Source organism: Alexandromys fortis, unplaced genomic scaffold, assembly GCF_014885135.2.
Source record: "Alexandromys fortis isolate MF-2015 unplaced genomic scaffold, M_Fortis_MF-2015_v1.1 scaffold_8_9099976_23576923, whole genome shotgun sequence".
Lineage (NCBI taxonomy): Eukaryota > Metazoa > Chordata > Mammalia > Rodentia > Cricetidae > Alexandromys > Alexandromys fortis.
Window position 1 is genome coordinate 1,652,914 of NW_026067899.1, and position 19,103 is coordinate 1,672,016.

The 19,103-nt window shown below is 45.5% G+C and overlaps 1 protein-coding gene across 3 annotated transcripts in view; it reads right to left on the reverse strand.

Annotated features, from left to right (window-relative positions):
• The window catches only part of Itga6 (integrin subunit alpha 6), a 67,476-nt gene that overhangs the window by 15,864 nt on the left and 32,509 nt on the right, over positions 1 to 19,103 (reverse strand). For all 3 annotated transcript variants that reach the window (XM_050122982.1, XM_050122999.1, XM_050122990.1), the window contains 12 exons: positions 18,019 to 18,274; positions 15,766 to 15,897; positions 12,680 to 12,890; positions 11,844 to 12,037; positions 11,609 to 11,697; positions 10,339 to 10,457; positions 6,230 to 6,328; positions 5,945 to 6,006; positions 1,787 to 1,947; positions 1,483 to 1,626; positions 321 to 436; positions 30 to 219 (listed from right to left, as the gene is read on the reverse strand). In XM_050122982.1, the coding sequence (XP_049978939.1) occupies positions 30 to 219; positions 321 to 436; positions 1,483 to 1,626; positions 1,787 to 1,947; positions 5,945 to 6,006; positions 6,230 to 6,328; positions 10,339 to 10,457; positions 11,609 to 11,697; positions 11,844 to 12,037; positions 12,680 to 12,890; positions 15,766 to 15,897; positions 18,019 to 18,274 (1,773 nt within the window). The remainder of the gene's footprint in view (positions 1 to 29; positions 220 to 320; positions 437 to 1,482; positions 1,627 to 1,786; positions 1,948 to 5,944; positions 6,007 to 6,229; positions 6,329 to 10,338; positions 10,458 to 11,608; positions 11,698 to 11,843; positions 12,038 to 12,679; positions 12,891 to 15,765; positions 15,898 to 18,018; positions 18,275 to 19,103) is intronic.

Consider the following 19,103-nt stretch of genomic DNA (forward strand, 5'->3'; position numbering starts at 1 on the left):
TCTCTGCTGGGTTCTCAAGAAACACTCACAGGGAAAGCCCTCAGTTCTCTGTACGCCGAGTATGTGAGCGTGTCAGGGAACGTCGCGACAAGTTTGGCCTCGTGAGCGTCGTCACCATCTTTTCTGGGATTCCGTGGATCAGAAGGGCCGTTGGTCACTGTTATTTCCAGAGCTATATCCTTCTGATCTTTTAGAACTAATTCCGGGATGCCTTTCTGACTATTAAAAAAGGAAAGAAAGAAAAAGAGAATCTTAACACACACGCAATTCCCTTTCTAGCCAACGACTTGGAGGTCAGAGCGACTTCCCGCGATTCTTACATTGGAAGGTAAGAGAATTTGTCTTGACTGCCCTCTCGGGTACAGAATTTATACTCCAGCTTAAGGTTGCTGTTACAGACATTGTCGTCTCCACAGCCCTCCTTTAGGAAGTGCACCTGTAAGGAACCAAAGGCAGAGAGGTAAGTTCCTAACGGTCTTCACAGTTCGCTTCCCTGTGATGTTTTACCCTCCTCCGTCACACACCTGGTTCCTGCTCTGTCCTCTGTCAGGACACTTTGACCAGGTCAAGGCAGTGGAATAGAATTCCCATCACCAAAACAGTTATCAAGGTAATAATAATAGCTGGGCGGCGGTGGTGCATGCTTCTCACCCCAGCACTCCTCGGGAGGCAGAGGCAGGCAGATTGCTGAGTTCGAGGCCAGCCTGGTCTACATTGAGTTCCAGGACAGCCAGGGCTACAGAGAAACTCTGTCTCAAAAAAACCAACCAAACAAAACAATGATGACGCTGATTCCAGGTCAAGCGGTCATACTTCTGTAGGCTCATCTAGACTCTCCACCGTGTCCCAGCATACAGATCTCACCTTACATGACATGCTCAGCAGGCTACAGAATATTCATTTTCTTTCTGCAATGACCTGGGCTGCATTAGACACTAAAGTTTGTCATCGTGAATAGTCTTCTTTTGCTTTGCTGAGCATTGCTATTCCTTGAGTTTAATGTTTCATTAATACCTATTTCTCACAGTGTGCTGTTCTCGGTAGTAAAATAAAGTATGTCAACTATAGGAGGAAATGATAGGAGAATAAAGGTTTGGCTAATTATATTCTCAGTAAGGTCTAGGGGACAAAAACAGTGAACCCAAATACTTCTTGACCCCCAAATTCCATCTCATAGGTCAATTATGGATGCAGAAATAAGTAGTATTTTTGTTTGTTAGCTTGTTTTTTTCCTAGATAGGGTCTCATCATGAATGCTGGTTGGCCTGGGACTTGCTGTGTAGACCAGGCTGGCCTTGATCTCAGAGATCCGCCTGCCTCTGCCTCCTGGGTGCTGGGATTAAAGGCATATATGATACCACCACACCTGGCCATAAGTAAGTGGCCTGTAAAACAAATTCCTGTTTCTATTGCCTTCAGAGACACTTAGTTCCGCGTTAAGATATGGCAAACACTGGTAAACCAGAAGCCAGGAAGGCTCACATCTGTCTGGACGGTCTTGGCTTCATTCGAATTCAAGATGGGAAGAACTTCGGGAAGTGAATTGACCCGCCGGCGAGAGCTGGGCTCCTGGATCTCCACAGAAGCTGTAATGGGGATGGGGCGCAGTTTGTCTCTGATGTTTTCCTGCAAGGCGAGAAGTGACGCAGGTGAGTGTGACCAAAGTGCAGACAGACCACCAAGACGACGGCAGTGCTCTGATGAGCGGGCTCTAGTTCAGAAACCGAAGCGTTGTGAAGAACGCCCAAGTTCCGTCCTCTTTGACAGAGGCCACACGCTTGCTCACCTGCAGCCAGAGGGTCTCCTCCATGCACGCCCGCTGCTTCTGCCTGTTCAGGGTTAGCTCCTGAGTATACTTGGGCTCAGAACCTTGGTTTCGAAACTGAACTCGCGACGACAACCCAGACTTTCTTCTTTCTTTTTCAGCTTCAAGTATACCCAAAATCGCTAGGTTGAAATGAACAAACTTGGATTAACTTAAAAAGTGCATCAAAGCACCCCGAGCTACAAACAGGACGAGTTCTTCTCCAGTATTTTAAAGTCCACACAACAGCATTTGGCCCCTTTTGCCTCTGCATCTTTTTATTACTTATGAAGTTTTAAATCCAATTGTTCTTCCCACTGCTGTTACTATTTTAAGTTATATTTTCACTGGACCACCTGGGGGAGCTCGAGAACAAGCTAGAACCTTCTACAGCAGCTGGGAATCAATCAGCTTCTGGCTGAATTTCAGGAACTCACAGAATACTAAAGATAGCCGGAAATACCCAAAGCTCTTGCCTCCTCAGGCCTCTTTCAGCCTGTGCTTCGTGATCTAGGGTCTTTGTCATCTAAAAAGGTGTCTGTCTGGGGAAGCAGTCTCAGCAGCTGAACCAGTATTTGGAGATTAGTGTGGATAAGCAAGGGCTACACACGTTAAAGGGAGAGTAAAGAGAGACTTGTAACCCTAGCATTCGGGAGCAAAGGGAAGAAGGGCTGACATGAATTCAGGGCTAGCTTCCACTACGGTGTGAGTCTGTCAGAAACACCGGGTGGATGGATAATGGACGGATGGACGGGAGGATGGACGGGCAGACAGACAGAAGATAGATAACTTTGACTGACATTCCTCTCCGTAGCTGGAAGCCAGTTTGCCAGCCTAACTAACAGCTTTTATACGGAAGTTTCCAGCCTGGACTATCTCTGCTAATGCGGCTTGGAGGCTGGCCAGGACCTGGACCATCAGCAGCTCACTTCTGGACTCCGGAATGCACTCCTCATTGGGTCACTGGATGAGGCTGCTAACTATGCTTTTCATGGGCCAATTCTTAAATTACTGACGTTCATTAAGCATGCTCTGAGATCATCAGAGGAAAGCAAACACAGGGGCATGTACAGAGGGTCAGAAAACAGCTACAGGGGAATAACCCCGCTCCAGAAAACGAGCACCTCACACTCCACTGTTCAAGCGAGGGTGAAAGAACTCTTTTAGGGAGTTTGTGGCTTGTTTGAGACAGATTACATGTAGCCCGGGTTGACGGGAACTGGCTATGAAGTAGAGATGACCCGGATGGATCCGTCTGCCTCCACTCCCCGAGCGCTAAGATTACACGTATGCACCACCAGACCTGGTTCTACACAGTGCTATCATCGGACCAGCACTTTATGATGACACAGCGCTGGGACTGGACCAGGACACCATGCATACTCGGCAAGCACTGTAGTAACTGAGCAGCTAGCTACACCCCTAGCCATGAGGATGTTTGTTCCATGTTCTCTTTGTAAATGAAGGAGGTTCAGAACCATACAGCAAGGGACAGAGGTATCCACAGCCCTAAGACTCTACCTAAGTAAAAACACAAGAGCTGGTTGCTTTATACAACGGCTTAAGAGACAAGTCTCACTGCCCCTCACCCTTAGCACTGGTTCCGTTCTTCCTCTCCTCTCTCTTCCCCATCTCTGACCCTCTTATTCCCTCTCCAGAGCCTGACCCAGACATCACTTCATCCAGACTGCCCTAGTCCCTCCTGAGCCACTTGGAGGCCACCGCACTGACACTGCCTGTCTTCCACAGGGTAGAGAGGAACTAAGGACGAAGACTGCCTCACCCTCCTTCACCACTGTATCCCTAGCAACGACCACAACACTTGATAAGACATACATTCTGCAGGACGGATGAATGGAACGGGTAGCCAGCTCCATGCTGCTGGATGCACGACGCGATGCGTGTGCACATGCACACGGTGTGATGTCACTTTTACATGGAAATGGTCGTTATTCAGAGACACGAGACCAGAACTTAGGAGCACTGACAGTTTCGATAGCAATTTCTCTGTCCGTCTGAAATATTCTTAAATGCCATAGCTGCCAAATGGAACGCTCACTGCTGGCCTTCTGCAGCTTTGACATCTTCCATTTATCAGTGACCTGCTAGCTTCACAGTGGAGCAGAGGGAGGCTGCCGTGCTGAGTGCCCCTCGCGGCAGAAGCACAGGAGGGTGTGGGTACATTAAAACCGTTTATCTACCAAACCCACGCTAACCTCCTGTAACCCTCCAGACAACTCACATCATCTTAAAATCCTCGCAGGTTACCTCTGCTGGCCTTCGGAGGGGCAAGCCAAGAAGACTCATTAAGGCCCAATTATAAATACCCGTGTGTACTTAACACTGCAAGTGAGGACTGCTGGGTTATTTAAAATAGCCTGGCCCCACAGCCAGCTCACTTGCGGGATACTGGGGATGAGTCTGAATGTATTAACTTTGGCAGGTTTGTGGAAATCGTTTTATTTCATTTTAAAGTTCTGGGTACTGTAGAGGAATGAACAATGAAAGAGTTCTTCCAGGTGAGGAGGTCCCCCCCATCAGAGGCCATCAAGAAACACTTGGGAAACGGAGGAGGCACATACTACAAAGGAGATACATGGTGCATTCTCTCGACTCAGGCAGCGGGTGGAAGGAGCAAACCAATGACACCTGACATCTATCTACCTTAAACAATTCAGACAGAGCCAAATGTCTTCGCATTTCTTCTCCAGGCTCAAGAATCCAGTCTACTTTCATTTCTTGAAGTCATTAAAAATACAGATAAAGGGCCTGGCGCCCAGTGAGGACGGTGCGTGCTTTCTTTTCACTAGAAACTGTGCAATGGTGGGGGCGCACGCCTTCAATCCCAGGTCTCCGGAAGGCAGAGGCAGGTGGAGATCTGTGAGTTCGAGGCCACCCAAGTTGCCAGCTAGCCAGGGTTACGCAGAGAAAACATATTTAAAAAAAAAAACAAGAAACAGAAACAAACAACAACAAATAAAAGACATGCAACAAGGGGTTCGGTAAATGGCTCAGTTTGTAAAGTGCCGTGCACATATGAGAATGGGGACCAGTTCAACACCCATTTGAAAAGCCAAGCCATCCCAGAGGTCGGTCCATAAAGCATTAACTGTATAATCTTGAGGACAAGAGTTTGGATGCCAAGAATCCACATGAAAAGCCAAGAAAGCAGGCAGCCTGTGCTAATAACCCTCGCCCTGGGGCTCACCGGCCAGCCAGCTTTGCCAAAGCAATGAGCTTCATTTTCAACAAGAGACCTATCTCAAGGACAGTGGACAACCATGGAGAATGCCTGCAGCTGACTTCTGGGCACCACAAACATATACATAGAGACTTATACACATGTGCACATACTCATTTTAACAAGTTAACACACATATACACACACGGACGGACACACACACACACACCCCACATGGAAATCCTGCTTTGGGTACCAGAAAAAGGAAGTAGAACAATTTAAAAGGCAAAGTGCCTTCCATCTGGTTTTGTCATCAATCAGAGTCACAACCCTAGACAATGACTTAAGAGGCATTGTTTGAACAGACAGGAACAGTAAACTTAAAGGGCAAGGACCTGTCCTTTGCTGCACGTCAACCAGAGCTGTGCTGAAGCCAGGAGCAAGCAGCTAGGTGTCTGTCCTCTGGGTGAGCCTTCAGGTGCTCAGGGTCCTGTACCTGGGAGCACGGCTTGGGGGATGGGGCCAGAGCCTCTGTGTGTGGTGGTGGGGGGTAGTGAGGCTAGTTAACCTGGCCAGCGAGCGAGAGAGCGTGCCAGCTGCAGCTGTGCGCTGGCTCCCAGCGCTGTCTCTCCACAACCGCCACCCACCACCTCAGAACTGCACAAGCAATTTTCCACAGTGCTTTTCAAAGACGGAACGGGAAGAAGCCGTTGTGACAGGAGATAAGTGCTTTTCCAAGTCTTCCTGTCCCAAACCATCTGCTCTGGAAAATACCAGTGGAGCCAAGTGTGCCCTCCTGATTAAAGGGGAGAACACGGATAAACTTCATCCTCTAGACAAGAATTTACGAGCTCACTTTGGCCACACTGCGGTTTTGTTTTCCTGTTATTTATGCAAAACTTTCAACCTGGCAGAGAGAAAACTTTGTTTTTTTTTTTTAAAAAGTACGAGGTACTTACATATTGAAGGATTATAACCAGAGGGTTTCGCAGTATATTCGAAACAGGCTTTAACCTTGAGGCTGCATAAAATCAAACACAAATTTCTTAAAAAGATGCATTGTCATGGGGGAAAACTCCCACCCTGTCCCCCAGCCCTCTAAGGTCCCCACTGCCCGCTGATGAGTAAATAACAGGGTCCCTTTGTCCAGCCCGCCCTTAGCCTTCCCTGTGGCCCATCAGGTCAAGTGGGTCATCACAAAGCTGAGAACCGACACTTCCCCCAGAATCACAAGGCCAACTCACCATATCCCGCTAGGTGACCCACACAGGGACTTCTGGCGCAGGTCAATTCTGTTAGGGGTTACTGTGACGGTCTTCAGAATGTTAATCACTGGTCGGGATCTGAGGACAAAAGGAATGGAGAACCTAAGCCGTTTGCTGTCTTGAGCATTGAGGTCATGCACACAGTAGGCAGCATTTGCAGGAGTCCAAAGCAGCTTTTTAAACACGGGGAAATGAATGTGTGTAGCTACAACTTCTTCCTCCACTGTGCAAACAAAGCACACAACTAATGGGTAGAAACTTAAAGCCACTTAAGTAACACAATATTTAAAATTGTACTATATTAAAAACCAACAGACTTGCCGGGCAGTGATGGCACACACCTTTAATCTCAGTACTAAGGCAGAGGCAGGCTGATCTCTGTGAGTTCAAGGATAGCCTGGTCTACAGAGCTCCAGGACAGCCAGGGCTACACAGAGAAACCCTGCCTCAAAAAAAAAAAAAAATAGACTTCCTGCATGCAATATCTTCAAGCAAATACTTTCTCCATTACAAAATACTCATAGCCAAGTAATCTTGTATGTTCTTTTCAGATATGTTATCTCTTTATGTTTCTGTTACAAGTATCTACTGTCAAACATAAAAATACAGTTTCCACTAAACAGTAGCTTTTTATGTCGACTGTTCTCTGGGGAGGTATGTCTCATTCCTGAACATCCGGGGGGCTCCTCCTCCTATCACAGGAATATGATTCATTACCCCCCACCTGTAGTGTTGCTGACCTGTGACCATGTTACGGCCTCTGTACACTCAGACATCACCAGCAGCCATGGTGACAACATCGTACAGGAATCTATGTTGGCAGCCGAGCTTACTTATAATAAATCCCCAGCAGCAGAGCTTCAGCGTCTAAGAACGTGTGCCTTCAAAGCATTGCTTTCAGGAAGCAGAGGCAGGGAGGTTGCTGTAAGCTCAAGTCTGGTCTGCTCTATACATGTCTTTAATAAAGTAAGGATTTTTCCCCTACAGTGTCTCTGTAAACTTGAATCCTTAACCATTCCCCAGCTGCTGTGCTCCAAGCCCACAAAAATAAATAAACAAACAAACAAACAAATAAATAGTAAATAAAGCAAAAAAAAAAGTAAAAAAATTCTAAGTCCTACCCTTTGGCTCTGCTCATTACATGAAAACATCTTTTCCTCCCTTATGTGTTCCCTGACTCTGGGGCAGACAAAGAAGACACCAGAGGCCTTTGGCCTGAGCCTGTCACAGCCATAAGAACACCATTATATGGTGGCTATGCGCTGGGAGAGGGGCTGGGGGGCGGGGAGGCATGGTGGGGCGATTCTGGCTCACCTCTCAACCCTACTGCTCCCCTCCAGAACGGAGAGTGGGTATAGAGTTTCACGACCACGAGGATCCAGCCAGTACTTTGGGGAGCTTATGGTAAACACCGGCATCTTGATGAACATGCTTTTAATAGGAAACTGTCTTCCAAACCTCAGCCTTCTGGAACCAATCGACTAGTTGTTGGCGAGAATACAAGCCCCTCCGTGGGGAAGGCAGGCACCATATCAGGGCAAATACCCCCACATCCCCCACTGTTTTATCATCCTGTTTCTAAGGTATATTTAGACAGCTGTGGACTTCTAGGACACTAAGTAGACACATTTTTAACTTGCGTTTTGACAACATACCCCCAAAGTTAAAAATTTGTATCTTTTGCACTTATTTATGCATTTTAAAATAAGTTGCCATATGGGGCTTTACATATTGTAGTATTAATCTGTTAATACATACATTTCAAAACCTTTGAACACCCTTAGCTGTATGTCTGCTTGAATTTCCATTTTTCCGCAGATAACACATACAGGGACACAGTATTGAGCAGGATGGAAAATGTCTTTCCGCGCACAAGGCAGTACTTACTGGCTTATCTGCTCATGGTTAAAATGGTCTTTTACTAGCTACTCTGAAGGACTGTCATGACTCGGGGAAACCTAGGACTTGGGACCTAGCCTTAACAGCACAATTGGCCTCACTTTCCTCATCTGTAAAACAATGCTGAGTTGGTTTTCTTGTTACCAAGATTGTGAAATCCAAAGACATACTTAGAACAGAAAAGTCACGGCATTAAAATAGCACTCACTTATTTAAAAGACAAAATTTCGGATATTTTAGTAGGGGCAGTCTTGATACTCGAGAGCTGTGTCTCAAACTAGAACCCCGATTCCCTTTTGATGGAAAGTGTGTAGCCTTTACAGATGGCCAACCACTTTCAACACCAAGGAGTTGAAACATATACGAAGGCAGTGTTTGTAGAAACCTCTCTGACTGTGCCACCTAGGAGGATCACTGTGCCTCACAGCGGCCCCCTGCGGTGGCTCAGAAGGCAATAGACATCATGCAGCCAAGAGCAAGAACCAGCAGTAACGGGACACCAGTCCCTGAGCTCTGCCACGTGCTCAACTACCTGGTAAACTTAACCTGATGTAAGTTTCGTCCTTCGGCTGCATCAACAGCTCATCTCAGGCATTCTTCTCCACTTATCACTATCTCCCTGTGACTAACTTCTGTGTGAGACGGCTTTCAGAGATCTACCCTTGTACCAGAGAATGATTTTTCTTTCACTGTATCAAAGCATCTTCTTCAAAAGTGCCCTGGGAGCCAGGTAAATGGCGAGCACCTGTACTCAAAGAGCCTGGGAGGCCCAGGGCAGAGGACTGTTTGAGTGGAGGAGTTCAAGACCAGCCTGGGCAGCACATGTGAGCAAGGGTCACAACAGGGAGAGTCTCCTGAGCTGGGTCTCCCTCCCAGGGGCTCGGGAGGACAACTGAAGGTCAGATATAGAGGCCGTCTGCACCTGCCTCTCTTCTGAAGGTCTAGGGCAATGGCAGGACCAAGCATACAGTTTCACTACACCTTATGGGCCATTTTAAGAAATAAAAATTACTCTAAAGCCAAATAATTTAAAAGACAGAAGAAAGAAAAAAAAAAAAACCTCAAGACAAAACCCAAACAGGTGTGGTGGCATACTCCTATAATCAAAGCACCTCGGACGAAGTCTCAGAAGGCCTTCTGAGTGGCAGTGCTTACCACTGCTTTTTGTACCATGGGCTGGAGAAACAAAAGCACTTAAAAAACTACCGACAATAGAGTAGCTGCTAGAAAAAACTCCAACCCTTTTATCTGCAGCTAAGTACTGAGTGGCAGGCACAAGCCTCCTGAGACCACACACGGACCAAAGCAGGTTACGAACACTCTGTGCACTAGGAAGTATTTATAGTATGAACATGGGACAGAGATAAAAATCCTTCTTTCGGAGCTAAAGAGTGGAAGGTAAAGCCAACTGAAACAAAAGGGGGAAAATATGGTAAATAACATGAGGTTTTCTTCTTTAGGTGTTTCGCTTTTTCATCTGAATAAAGGGTTTTTTTTTTTTTTTTTTTTGGTTTTTCGAGACAGGGTTTCTCTGTGGCTTTGGAGCCTGTCCTGGAACTAGCTCTGTAGACCAGGCTGGTATCGAACTCACAGAGATCCGCCTGCCTCTGCCTCCCAAGTGCTGGGATTAAAGGCATGCGCCACCATCGCCCGGCTGAAGGTTGTTTTTAAAAATACCATTTTGCTTCTTTTTATGTGTGTGTGCACGGATGACGTGTGTGCGTGTGTGCTGGTGTTCATGCATGTGGAGAACCACGGCTGACTCTGAGTGACTCCCGAGAGTCCCTGATCTCTCGTCCACCTCATTCACGGAGGCAGGGTCTTTGACAAAACCCAGAGCTACCGACAGGTAGTCTCACTAGCTAGCTGGCTCCGGGATTCCTTCCTGGGCTGGGATTCCAGGAGGATCACCACACGTGGCTGGTTCTGCTTGGCGAGTGCCATGAAGCCCTCAGTCATCTCCCCAAGTCTCTCACAAAGGCTTGAAAGAGACAAAACCTTCCATTAATTTTAACACCTTTTTTACTCCAAATTAGTTCAACATTAGCAAGATTACACAATTTTTATCCTATAACCCATCAAAAGAAGAGTCTTCAAAATTCATACAATCCTTCGCCTCAAGAAGTCACAACATTAGCGTTAAGATCATTTTGGAGCTTGCTTAACAGGTGTCAAAGATAGCAACACACCTGAATATCATTACTGAGTCCGAGAGGGAACCGACAGCAACATCAGGGTAGGAATTCCTATCCAGGTCCATGTTTCCGGCGATCGAATAGCCAAAGTAAGGTGTGGTGCCCTCGAGAACCTGAAACACACAGGGCGTTAGCGTAAACACGGGGCCACTAAGTGAGCTGGCCATCTGCACTTTGGGTTAGGAATGAAGCTCAGTGGAGAGCACTCCCCAGCATGGACAAAACAGTGAGTGAGAGCCCAAGCAGAGGAAAAGAAAATAAAACAAAGGAAAGTTTATTCTGTGTCAAAATTTCAGTTCTTATAAAAATTATAATATAGTATAATGTATAGTATCTATTACTTCTTAAAAGCCATCTGAGTCACACAGTATTCCAAAGGATAAAAGCCTATTTTGTTTATTAAATTAATCGGTGTAGTTTAAAACCAATCTAACTGCCCCCTCCCCCCCAAGTCTTATTTTCAAAACCAGTCAGAACTTTTGGGGTCCCAATTCTCCAGGTAATTATGATCTTCTACTTTGTTCGCCCAGTTCTAATTCCAGTAAGCGCCGCTGAGGGAGGCGGAGCACAGGCCACCCCTCCTGCTCCCAGCTGAGAAGAGTCAACTTCGCTCTGGCTTAACCGCAGATTTCCCAACTTAGCTAAGACATTTTACAGTTGAAACAAGCAGGCCCCTGCATCTGTGTGAGTGCGTCAAAGCCATCTTCCAGTGATACTCTGCAATTCACTGGGCTTTAGAGATGGTTCAGTGGCTAAGAGCACGGACCGCTCTCCCAGAGGACCCTAGTACCATTCCCAGCACCCACATCAAATGTCTCCTGTAACTCTAGTTCCAGGGGATCTGACACCTTTAGCTTCCTGAAGCATTCTTGGTCACCTGTGCATGTGCGTGCACGCACACACACACACACACACACACATTTTACAAACACACATAATTAAAAGTAAATGTTTTAAAATTCATACTATTGGACAGGGCTGGTGAGATGGCTCAGCGGTTAAGAGCACTGGCTGCTCTTTCAGAGGACCCAGGTTCAATTCCCAGCACCCACATGGCAGCTCACAGCTGTCTGTAACTTCCGTTCCAGGGGATCTGATGCCCTCACACAGACATACATGCAGGCAAAACACAAATGCACATAAAATAAAAATAATTAAATTATTAAAAGTTCATACTATTGTATACTTAGAACTGAAATCCGGGTGAAAACGTACTTAAACCTACATAGTATGCTACTAGGCAAAAAGCAAGGGATCTGGTTACCTGTGTTGGCTTGGTATTTATGCCAGTTGGGGATCCATGATAGATAAAAACCTTCCCCAGATCATCATAGGGAGCTCCAACAGCAATATCTGTTGACATCACATTTAAAAAACAAAACAAAACCATCATTTAAAAACTGCAGTGTCTCAAAGATGCCACAAACACTCATCAGTCTATCCCTACCAACTGATCTATGATAGTAACAACCATGTCACAATCATAAGCTACTACCCACCTGGATAGCCATCTTGATTAATGTCTCCGATATTTTTTACCGAAATTCCAAACATAGAATCTTTGGTCCCATTAAGACGAATTGGCTTCACGTTATTCCATCTGCCTTGCTGGTTAATGTAGACATACACTGCACCCCCAACTTCACCATCCCTGTCAAAATACTGGGGGGCTCCGATAACTATATCTTGCCACCTAAAAACATAACAAAGGAAAGAGGTGGGAACCTCTGCCGAAAATGCCAGCAGGCTGAGGGAAATGACCACCAGTCGGGGCTCAATACAAGCACAGGGGCCTCAAATCAAGAATTTGCATCTCGTCAATTAAAATACTTAACAGACGATCCCTAATAAGCCAAGGAAAATAGTGAGGGTAGCAATTCAAAGGCAGATTCTCAAGTCAGAGCCACAGCCCCGGAGGACCGCCAGCAAGGGTCTGCTCTTCCAGCACTATTTCCGACTGGCACCAAGAGGTCTGAGTCCTCTATGCACTAATGCGGTCACCGCTTCCTACTTTTCATAAGACATTCTGGAGGCTCCAGTAGCCCCCACCCTCAAGACACCACAGAACTGTCATGTAGCTAATGCCATTTTCTGAATGTTTTTGTTTTTCAAATTTAAATTTCCAAGAAACAGTGATCCCCAAACACAAGGGGAAAACGTAACATTTACAAGGTAATCCTGTGTCACTGGGAGGATAATGAATGTCAGCTGTGACGAAGCCGGGACTGGATGGTAAGCTTCTGAATCAACCAACCTGTAGTTAGCGCTTCTCTAGACCTACAGAAGCCAGTCAACAGCAACATTAGCCGCCTATGATAACCAAAGACTCGCTTACCCATCTGCGTTGAGGTCCACCACCGCCACGTCATAGCCAAACGAAGAAGCCAGGCCTTCTCCGTCGAATATATACTCGGGGAGAAGATGTGCGGACTTCATGTCTCTTTTGAGCAAGACTACAGCCCCGCTGTGATTGGCCCGTGGAGCACCAGACACAAAAGTGATGTCATCTTTAGACACAATACCCTTCCCTGAGTCCAATGAAAAGCCTAGGAAAACAAAACATAGTCTCGCACATCGATCCTGTACTGGGGGGACGACCCACCCACCTCTCCTCCTGCCCTCTCGTCTACTTGCACATTTGCCACAGGAGTCAGAGTGCTAGCGGAAAGACAGAAGGACAAAGTCACAGCTATTTTACCACTTTCTATGGATATCAAGACTTGTAAAGGACAATTTTATGCTATTTAGTATTTGCATAGCTTGAACTATGGAGAAGCATTCAAACTATGGCCAAGGGAGAGCAAGCTAGACCCTGAAGTCACCTGGGAATGCCAAATACACTCGTTACTGAGTGCAAGTTACAGGGCTCTGCGCTGACTGCAGTTTACATGAAGAGCACCTACCCTTACCAGTCTATTGGCAATCAGGTAAGAACAAATGCTAATATTGCTACCATACCCTGGGGAGCATCTAATTATTTTGGATCAACTCAGTTCTCAGACACAAACATGCAAAAAAGAAAAAAGAAAAAAAAATCCATGCATGGTGATTCACAGTTATTTGAGAATCTCACTTCAACAATAGAGGTGAGTCAGGTATCACTTGGATCAGTTACGTACTGTTCAAAGGGTAGGCAACATTGGAATGTCCAATTGTCACGCATGAAGCAGCCTTTCGGGTTATAAACACTAGGATTTGCTAGAAAAGCAAACAGAATTACCCATTGCCAAAACTACTCAAACGAGCCGGTCTCTCTCTCTATAAAGCTCACCCCTTTTATTGGGTTTTATTTAAAAAAAAAAAAAAAGTGTCACCACTACTGTTGCAGTTCTCAAATCGTGAGGTGAATTGAAAATATGATGAGCCCCCAAGTATAGAGCAAGGCAATATAAGTGAGCCCAGTGCTGAAAACCACCTGGCAGCTGAGCTCGACCACGGCATGCTTTTTGTATGTGTTTCATTTGAAATGAAATAGAAAATAGGAAGATTTATGCTCTGTATGAATCAAAAAAAAATTTTTTTTAAATGACCATGACCAAGGCAATTTATTTGTCATTTCAGAGGTCACAAACCTAGGTAGCTATTCATCCTCACATCAGGGGATGTGTCAGGCCGCTCCCTGGGAGGCCGTGTTTTATAAACAAACTGATCGGGATCTGTATAGGAAATGCTGGTCAAAAACAGCAGGCCTGTACGCGTGCGCGGGACAGGAGAGATGGGAGAAAAACAATTACACTTGGTAAGAGGCAGGGCCGCGCCCCTCGCTGGCTTTCATAGGCATATCGTTTTAGACTCCACGCCCACTGATCTTCTCAAATGAGACCCTCACAGCACCGATCAGCAAAAACGTAACAACACACATTTGACTTCTTTCTCAGACAACTACTTTTAAAGGAAACCCATTCTGAAAGAGGTAAAGGGGTTTGAGGAAACAAACAAAACCCTTCCTAGCTCCCTGTGCTCTACCAGTCAGTGGCTGTGTTTATAGACTCCAAGGGCATCTAAAGGCCAAGCTATTGGTGTATTGGCCAGAGCAATGAAACATATCCCATCATAAAATAATCCCCAAATAGCACATATGAGAAACAGAAGCTGCTGGTTAATATATATCCAAGGAAAATATTGGTTTGTTGCTGTTTTCCTTGCATGGAAATCCTTCCTTGTCCTGCAAGGCCACTAACAAACCGCATGCACCCAGCCACTATCCAGACCTATCACTTCCATGAGTAGCTCTCTCTTGGTTGGGGAATTATTAACGGTGTGACCTTGAACTAGCAAATTAAGGTCCTTCTGTAAACACAGGGAGGAGTGACAACCTTTACCAGCACACTGAACACAGTACCTGACTCACACAAGACAGGTGTTTAATAAGCAGCTGCTCTATAAATGTTCTGTTCCATGCTGCCTTATCAAGTTTGTACAGGGGGTGGGCATGGTGCATGAATCGGAAAGGGTTGCTTTTTCTTAATAAACAGTACTGTTCATGAGTATTTACACAATTAGACTAACTTACAGGTATGTTTACTCTAGCATACTATTTAGAATTATTTATTTATTCCATATCTGCTTTTTTTCCTTTTTATTTAACCTTCCATTGTTCCAGTAATAACTCTCTAGTCCATGCGTGTTTTGCCCCCACATCGTTTTTAAAAATAGGTTACTATGTAGGTTTAGAAGATTTTTTTACATTTTTCCAAGAAATGTACAGTAATTATTCTTTATGTCAACTCACACCAAGAATTAAAGCTTTTAAAAAGCCTTTGTGTAATTACCATAATGTGCAGGAATAATTTAGGACACCATTAGTAATGCAAACAAGCCTTGGGAGTTAAGGAACCGGCACTTAGATACAGTCCGGGTGTCCTCCAAGGCGTGTTAGCAGCGCTGGTTGGCCTCATCTGAGGAGCCCTGTGCCACCCACTGGGCCCTCTGACATGGAGCCCCCGTACAGTCGCAGGGCCGGGCCTTAGAGAGTGGCAGTCGCCAACGGAGGACCTGCAAGTCCTGACCTGCCACTTAAAAGTAACTTTGCAAGTGGAACTCTTAAGTGTGCAGCTAAAAGAAGCCCTGAAGGGAGAGGAAGGACCACTTAGCCGACAATGAACACCCAGGCATTTCCTCAGGGCTTCATGAAGGGCAGGCTCCAATGGCTGCCACCAGCTCAGGAGACAGACAGCGCCTTTGCAAAAGGCGTAATTTCCAGGTGATGGCAGGTTCTCCCTGGCTTTGAGGAAGCTCAGGCCAGAGGAGCCAGACGGCAGGCAGTCTGCTGTCACTTCACCAGACTGTCCAGCTGAAGCATGCGCCGAGGCCCCTGGCTCCCACCTGGCCTGCTCTCAGCCTGTGGGCCCTCGGAGGGAAGAGTCGCGCAGTGCAGTGTCTGAGAGGGCAGGTAGGTATGGGGCCTCTGCTCGTTCCTACCTAGGTAACTGTTAGCAGGAACAGGCACGAGACTTTCATCATGGTCAGTCTCTCCGCCAACTTCATAGGGCCCATCTTCAAAGATGTTCATGTCAAAAAAAGTGTTATTCTTTTGCTCTACACGAACAATCCCTAAAGGAATGAAATGGAAAACAACAACAACAACAACAAAAAATGAAGATGAAACAAAATAAAATAGATGGCACCTAATAAACACCCCTCGTGTTACCAGGACAACAGAAATCTGGAGGAGACAGACATGAAAACGGTGACGTTGAGATTGCTCAACACGGGCATGCGAGTTCTTATGTGAAAGAGATTTGCTCTAGGAATCCTAAAAATGACCCACACGTTTTATGAACTATCTTCAAAACACCAGGAAGCTAGATGGAAAATGGAATGTTTGCTTAGTCAACAAAAATTTGAATGACATGAACTTGAAATAAATGATTATTTTGTTTCCTTTGATCCTATCAGGTTTCCTTTCCCGTAATGTACAGTGAAATTAACATATCCATCTGCTCTTCAAACTGCTTTAACCAAAATTTCATCTTTCGAAAATTCTATACCTCCTAAAAATATTTCAGTCCTGTTAAAACCCAAATAACAATATAACTTTTCAAAAGTGACATTTCGCCAGGCAGTGGTGACACACACCTTTAGTCCCAGCACTTGGGAGGCAGAGGCAGTTGGATCTCTGTGTGTTCGAGGCCAGCCTGGTCTACAAGAGCTAGTTCCAGGACAGGCTCCAAAGCTACAGAGAAACCCTGTCTCAAAAAACTAAAAAGAAAAGTGACATTTCACTGGGAGATGGTGGTGCTTGCCTTGAATCCCAGAACTCAGGAGGCAGAGGCAGGCAGATCTCCATGAGGCCAGCCTGGTCTACAGAGCAAGTTGCAGGACAGCCAGGACTGTAACTGTTCTCCCTGTGTTGGGGAGAAAACAAACAACAAAAAACAAAACAACAAAACTCATGTCATTTCAAGTCAGTGTTGCTAAGAATAAAACTCTTTCTAAATACAAAATGTTCTTTCAGTGAGGTCGAAATAGTCTGATGTGTTTGGTTCCATGAAAGACTCTGCCAGAGGCAGAGTGGAGACAAAGGAGATAGCTTCCGGTGTCACAAGGAATGCCACACCATTTTCAATAACAGCTGAATTTGTGTGTGTGTGAGACACTGGAAAGGGATTGAACCCGGCACCTCACACACACTATGCAAATGCTATACATCCCTGCTCTTTTCAAAATTAATTGTTTTAAAAGAATTCTTTTCACACACACACATGCAAGCACGCTCTCGCGCATGGTGCATGCATGCATGCTCACACAACTGAAGGTGCCAGCAAGAGTCCAGAAGAGGGCACTGGATCCCTTGTAGGTGAAGCTGCCCAGTGGGAGTGCTGGGAAAGTTCTCTGCAAGACATGGGCCTGTATGTGCTCCTAAGCACCGGGCCATCCTCAGCTCCTCCCCCACCCCCACCTCCGTACTGTCCCCTGCGACAGGCTCTTCATCGAGTATCAAGGCTAGCCTTGAAATTTTGGTTTTCATGCCTCAACCTTCCATGTAGTCATCTTTTCCAGACTTATGGAAATATAATTTATTTTTATTTCTCAAAAAGTTTTATTTCCAAATGGTCATGGATTCTCCATTGTGGATTAGAGCTAGGTTACCCTGTGATACAGCAGTTTTCCATATACCTCATTAATTTTTCAGAGAAACTTAGGTTTATTAAAGGAATTGACCAGACTCATCTGATCACGAAACGTGGGTCATTTTTCCCTCTTCTTTCCCTGTCTCCTTTTCTCACAATAATACTGCCAACCAACCTTACCTCAGATTGCCTCTAATTTTTGTCTCAAAACCCTCAATCTGCCAGTCATTTGTTCTTTGAGCTTACTATGTTATTAGCAGAACATGGCCTTCTAAGATACTACACAATGGGATGTCCATGCTAACAGTTCTTTGTATATACCATTTACGCCAACTCAGTGTTCACATCGCTGGCTTAAAACGAACAGTTTTTCAAGTAACAAACATAAAACAGCAAAAAAAAAAAATATTAATTACTATATTCTTAGAGAAAAATTCAACCCTAAAACATTTGCATTACTGTTAAAATTCACAGTGGAGATTTTAATATCCCACCCACTTCTATAAACACCTTATAGCCCACTTAAAATGTACTAAATCATGGGGCTTATTATAGGAATTTATTGACATTTTAATGTGTTTCTGTAAATCAGATGCCATACCTTTCCAGTTGTAAGTACCCGGGGCTCCAAACACAATGTAATGGAAGTCTTTAGTGAAAGTAGCGGCTACCCCTTGCTGACAAGAGCCGAATTTTTCATGGCCTCTCAGTCGGCCATCACAGAAACTCCAGTCTCCCCCATCCATGTCATCCTCGATCTTGAGATTCTGACTCAGGACATAGCACCTCCCGAAGATGTCCCTGGACTCCTGCTTGGTGTTCACGTGCTGTCTCTTTTCATAGCGATGTGCGCATGTCTGCAAACAGGTGCAAACGGCAAAGCCTTGCTGTTTAAACCTTCGCAAAATTGGGGCGCCTAGCAATATAGCGATAATACAGAGGTTGGTTCTTTTTTGTTGTTGTTGTTGTTTTTGTTTGTTTGTTTTTCAAGACAGGGTTTCTCTGTAGCTTTGGAGCCTGTCCTGGAACTAGCTCTTGTAGACCAGGCTCAAACACACAGAGATCCACCTGCCTCTGCCTCCCAAGCGCTGGGATTAAAGGCGGAGACAATGATCTCCGTTTTCTATAGGATCTTCATGCTGCCTCCCACATAATGGGAGTGTCTGGAGAAAGTACCTCCAAGTCCATTTCACTTACTGCCCCTGTGTAAGAATCAGTGTTCATCAAGATTTTCGTTTTTCCTAAGTTTCTGTATAAACTCTGTTATAGCAACTAGTCTGGGAAAAAGAGGCAAGAAAAGATGACCATATTCCAACCAAAAGCGCTTCCAGGCCAGTCTACCCAACAAGCTGCCTCCTATCTGGAGAGGGTTGGGGTGAATGAGACTAAAACAGATGTTACTGTCCATGATCATTCACACGGTTGGCAATAACTTTTGTCTATAAAACCCAAGAGGTTCCCAGAGCAAAAACAGTCCAATTGGCTTTGCTCTTTTTGTCTGAGGAGCAGCTAGTCTCGGGGATATTCAAAACACGTCAAACATTAAGTTCTCTGGCTCTGGAAGTTTTAAAGACATACGGGGTGCTGGACCAACTCAGCAGCCCTCACGGGAGAAGTGAAGGTTTGGCTTGTTCTCAGAGGTAAACCGAGGCAGGGGTTCTGTGTTTTGTCCACTGCTGTAAGCCC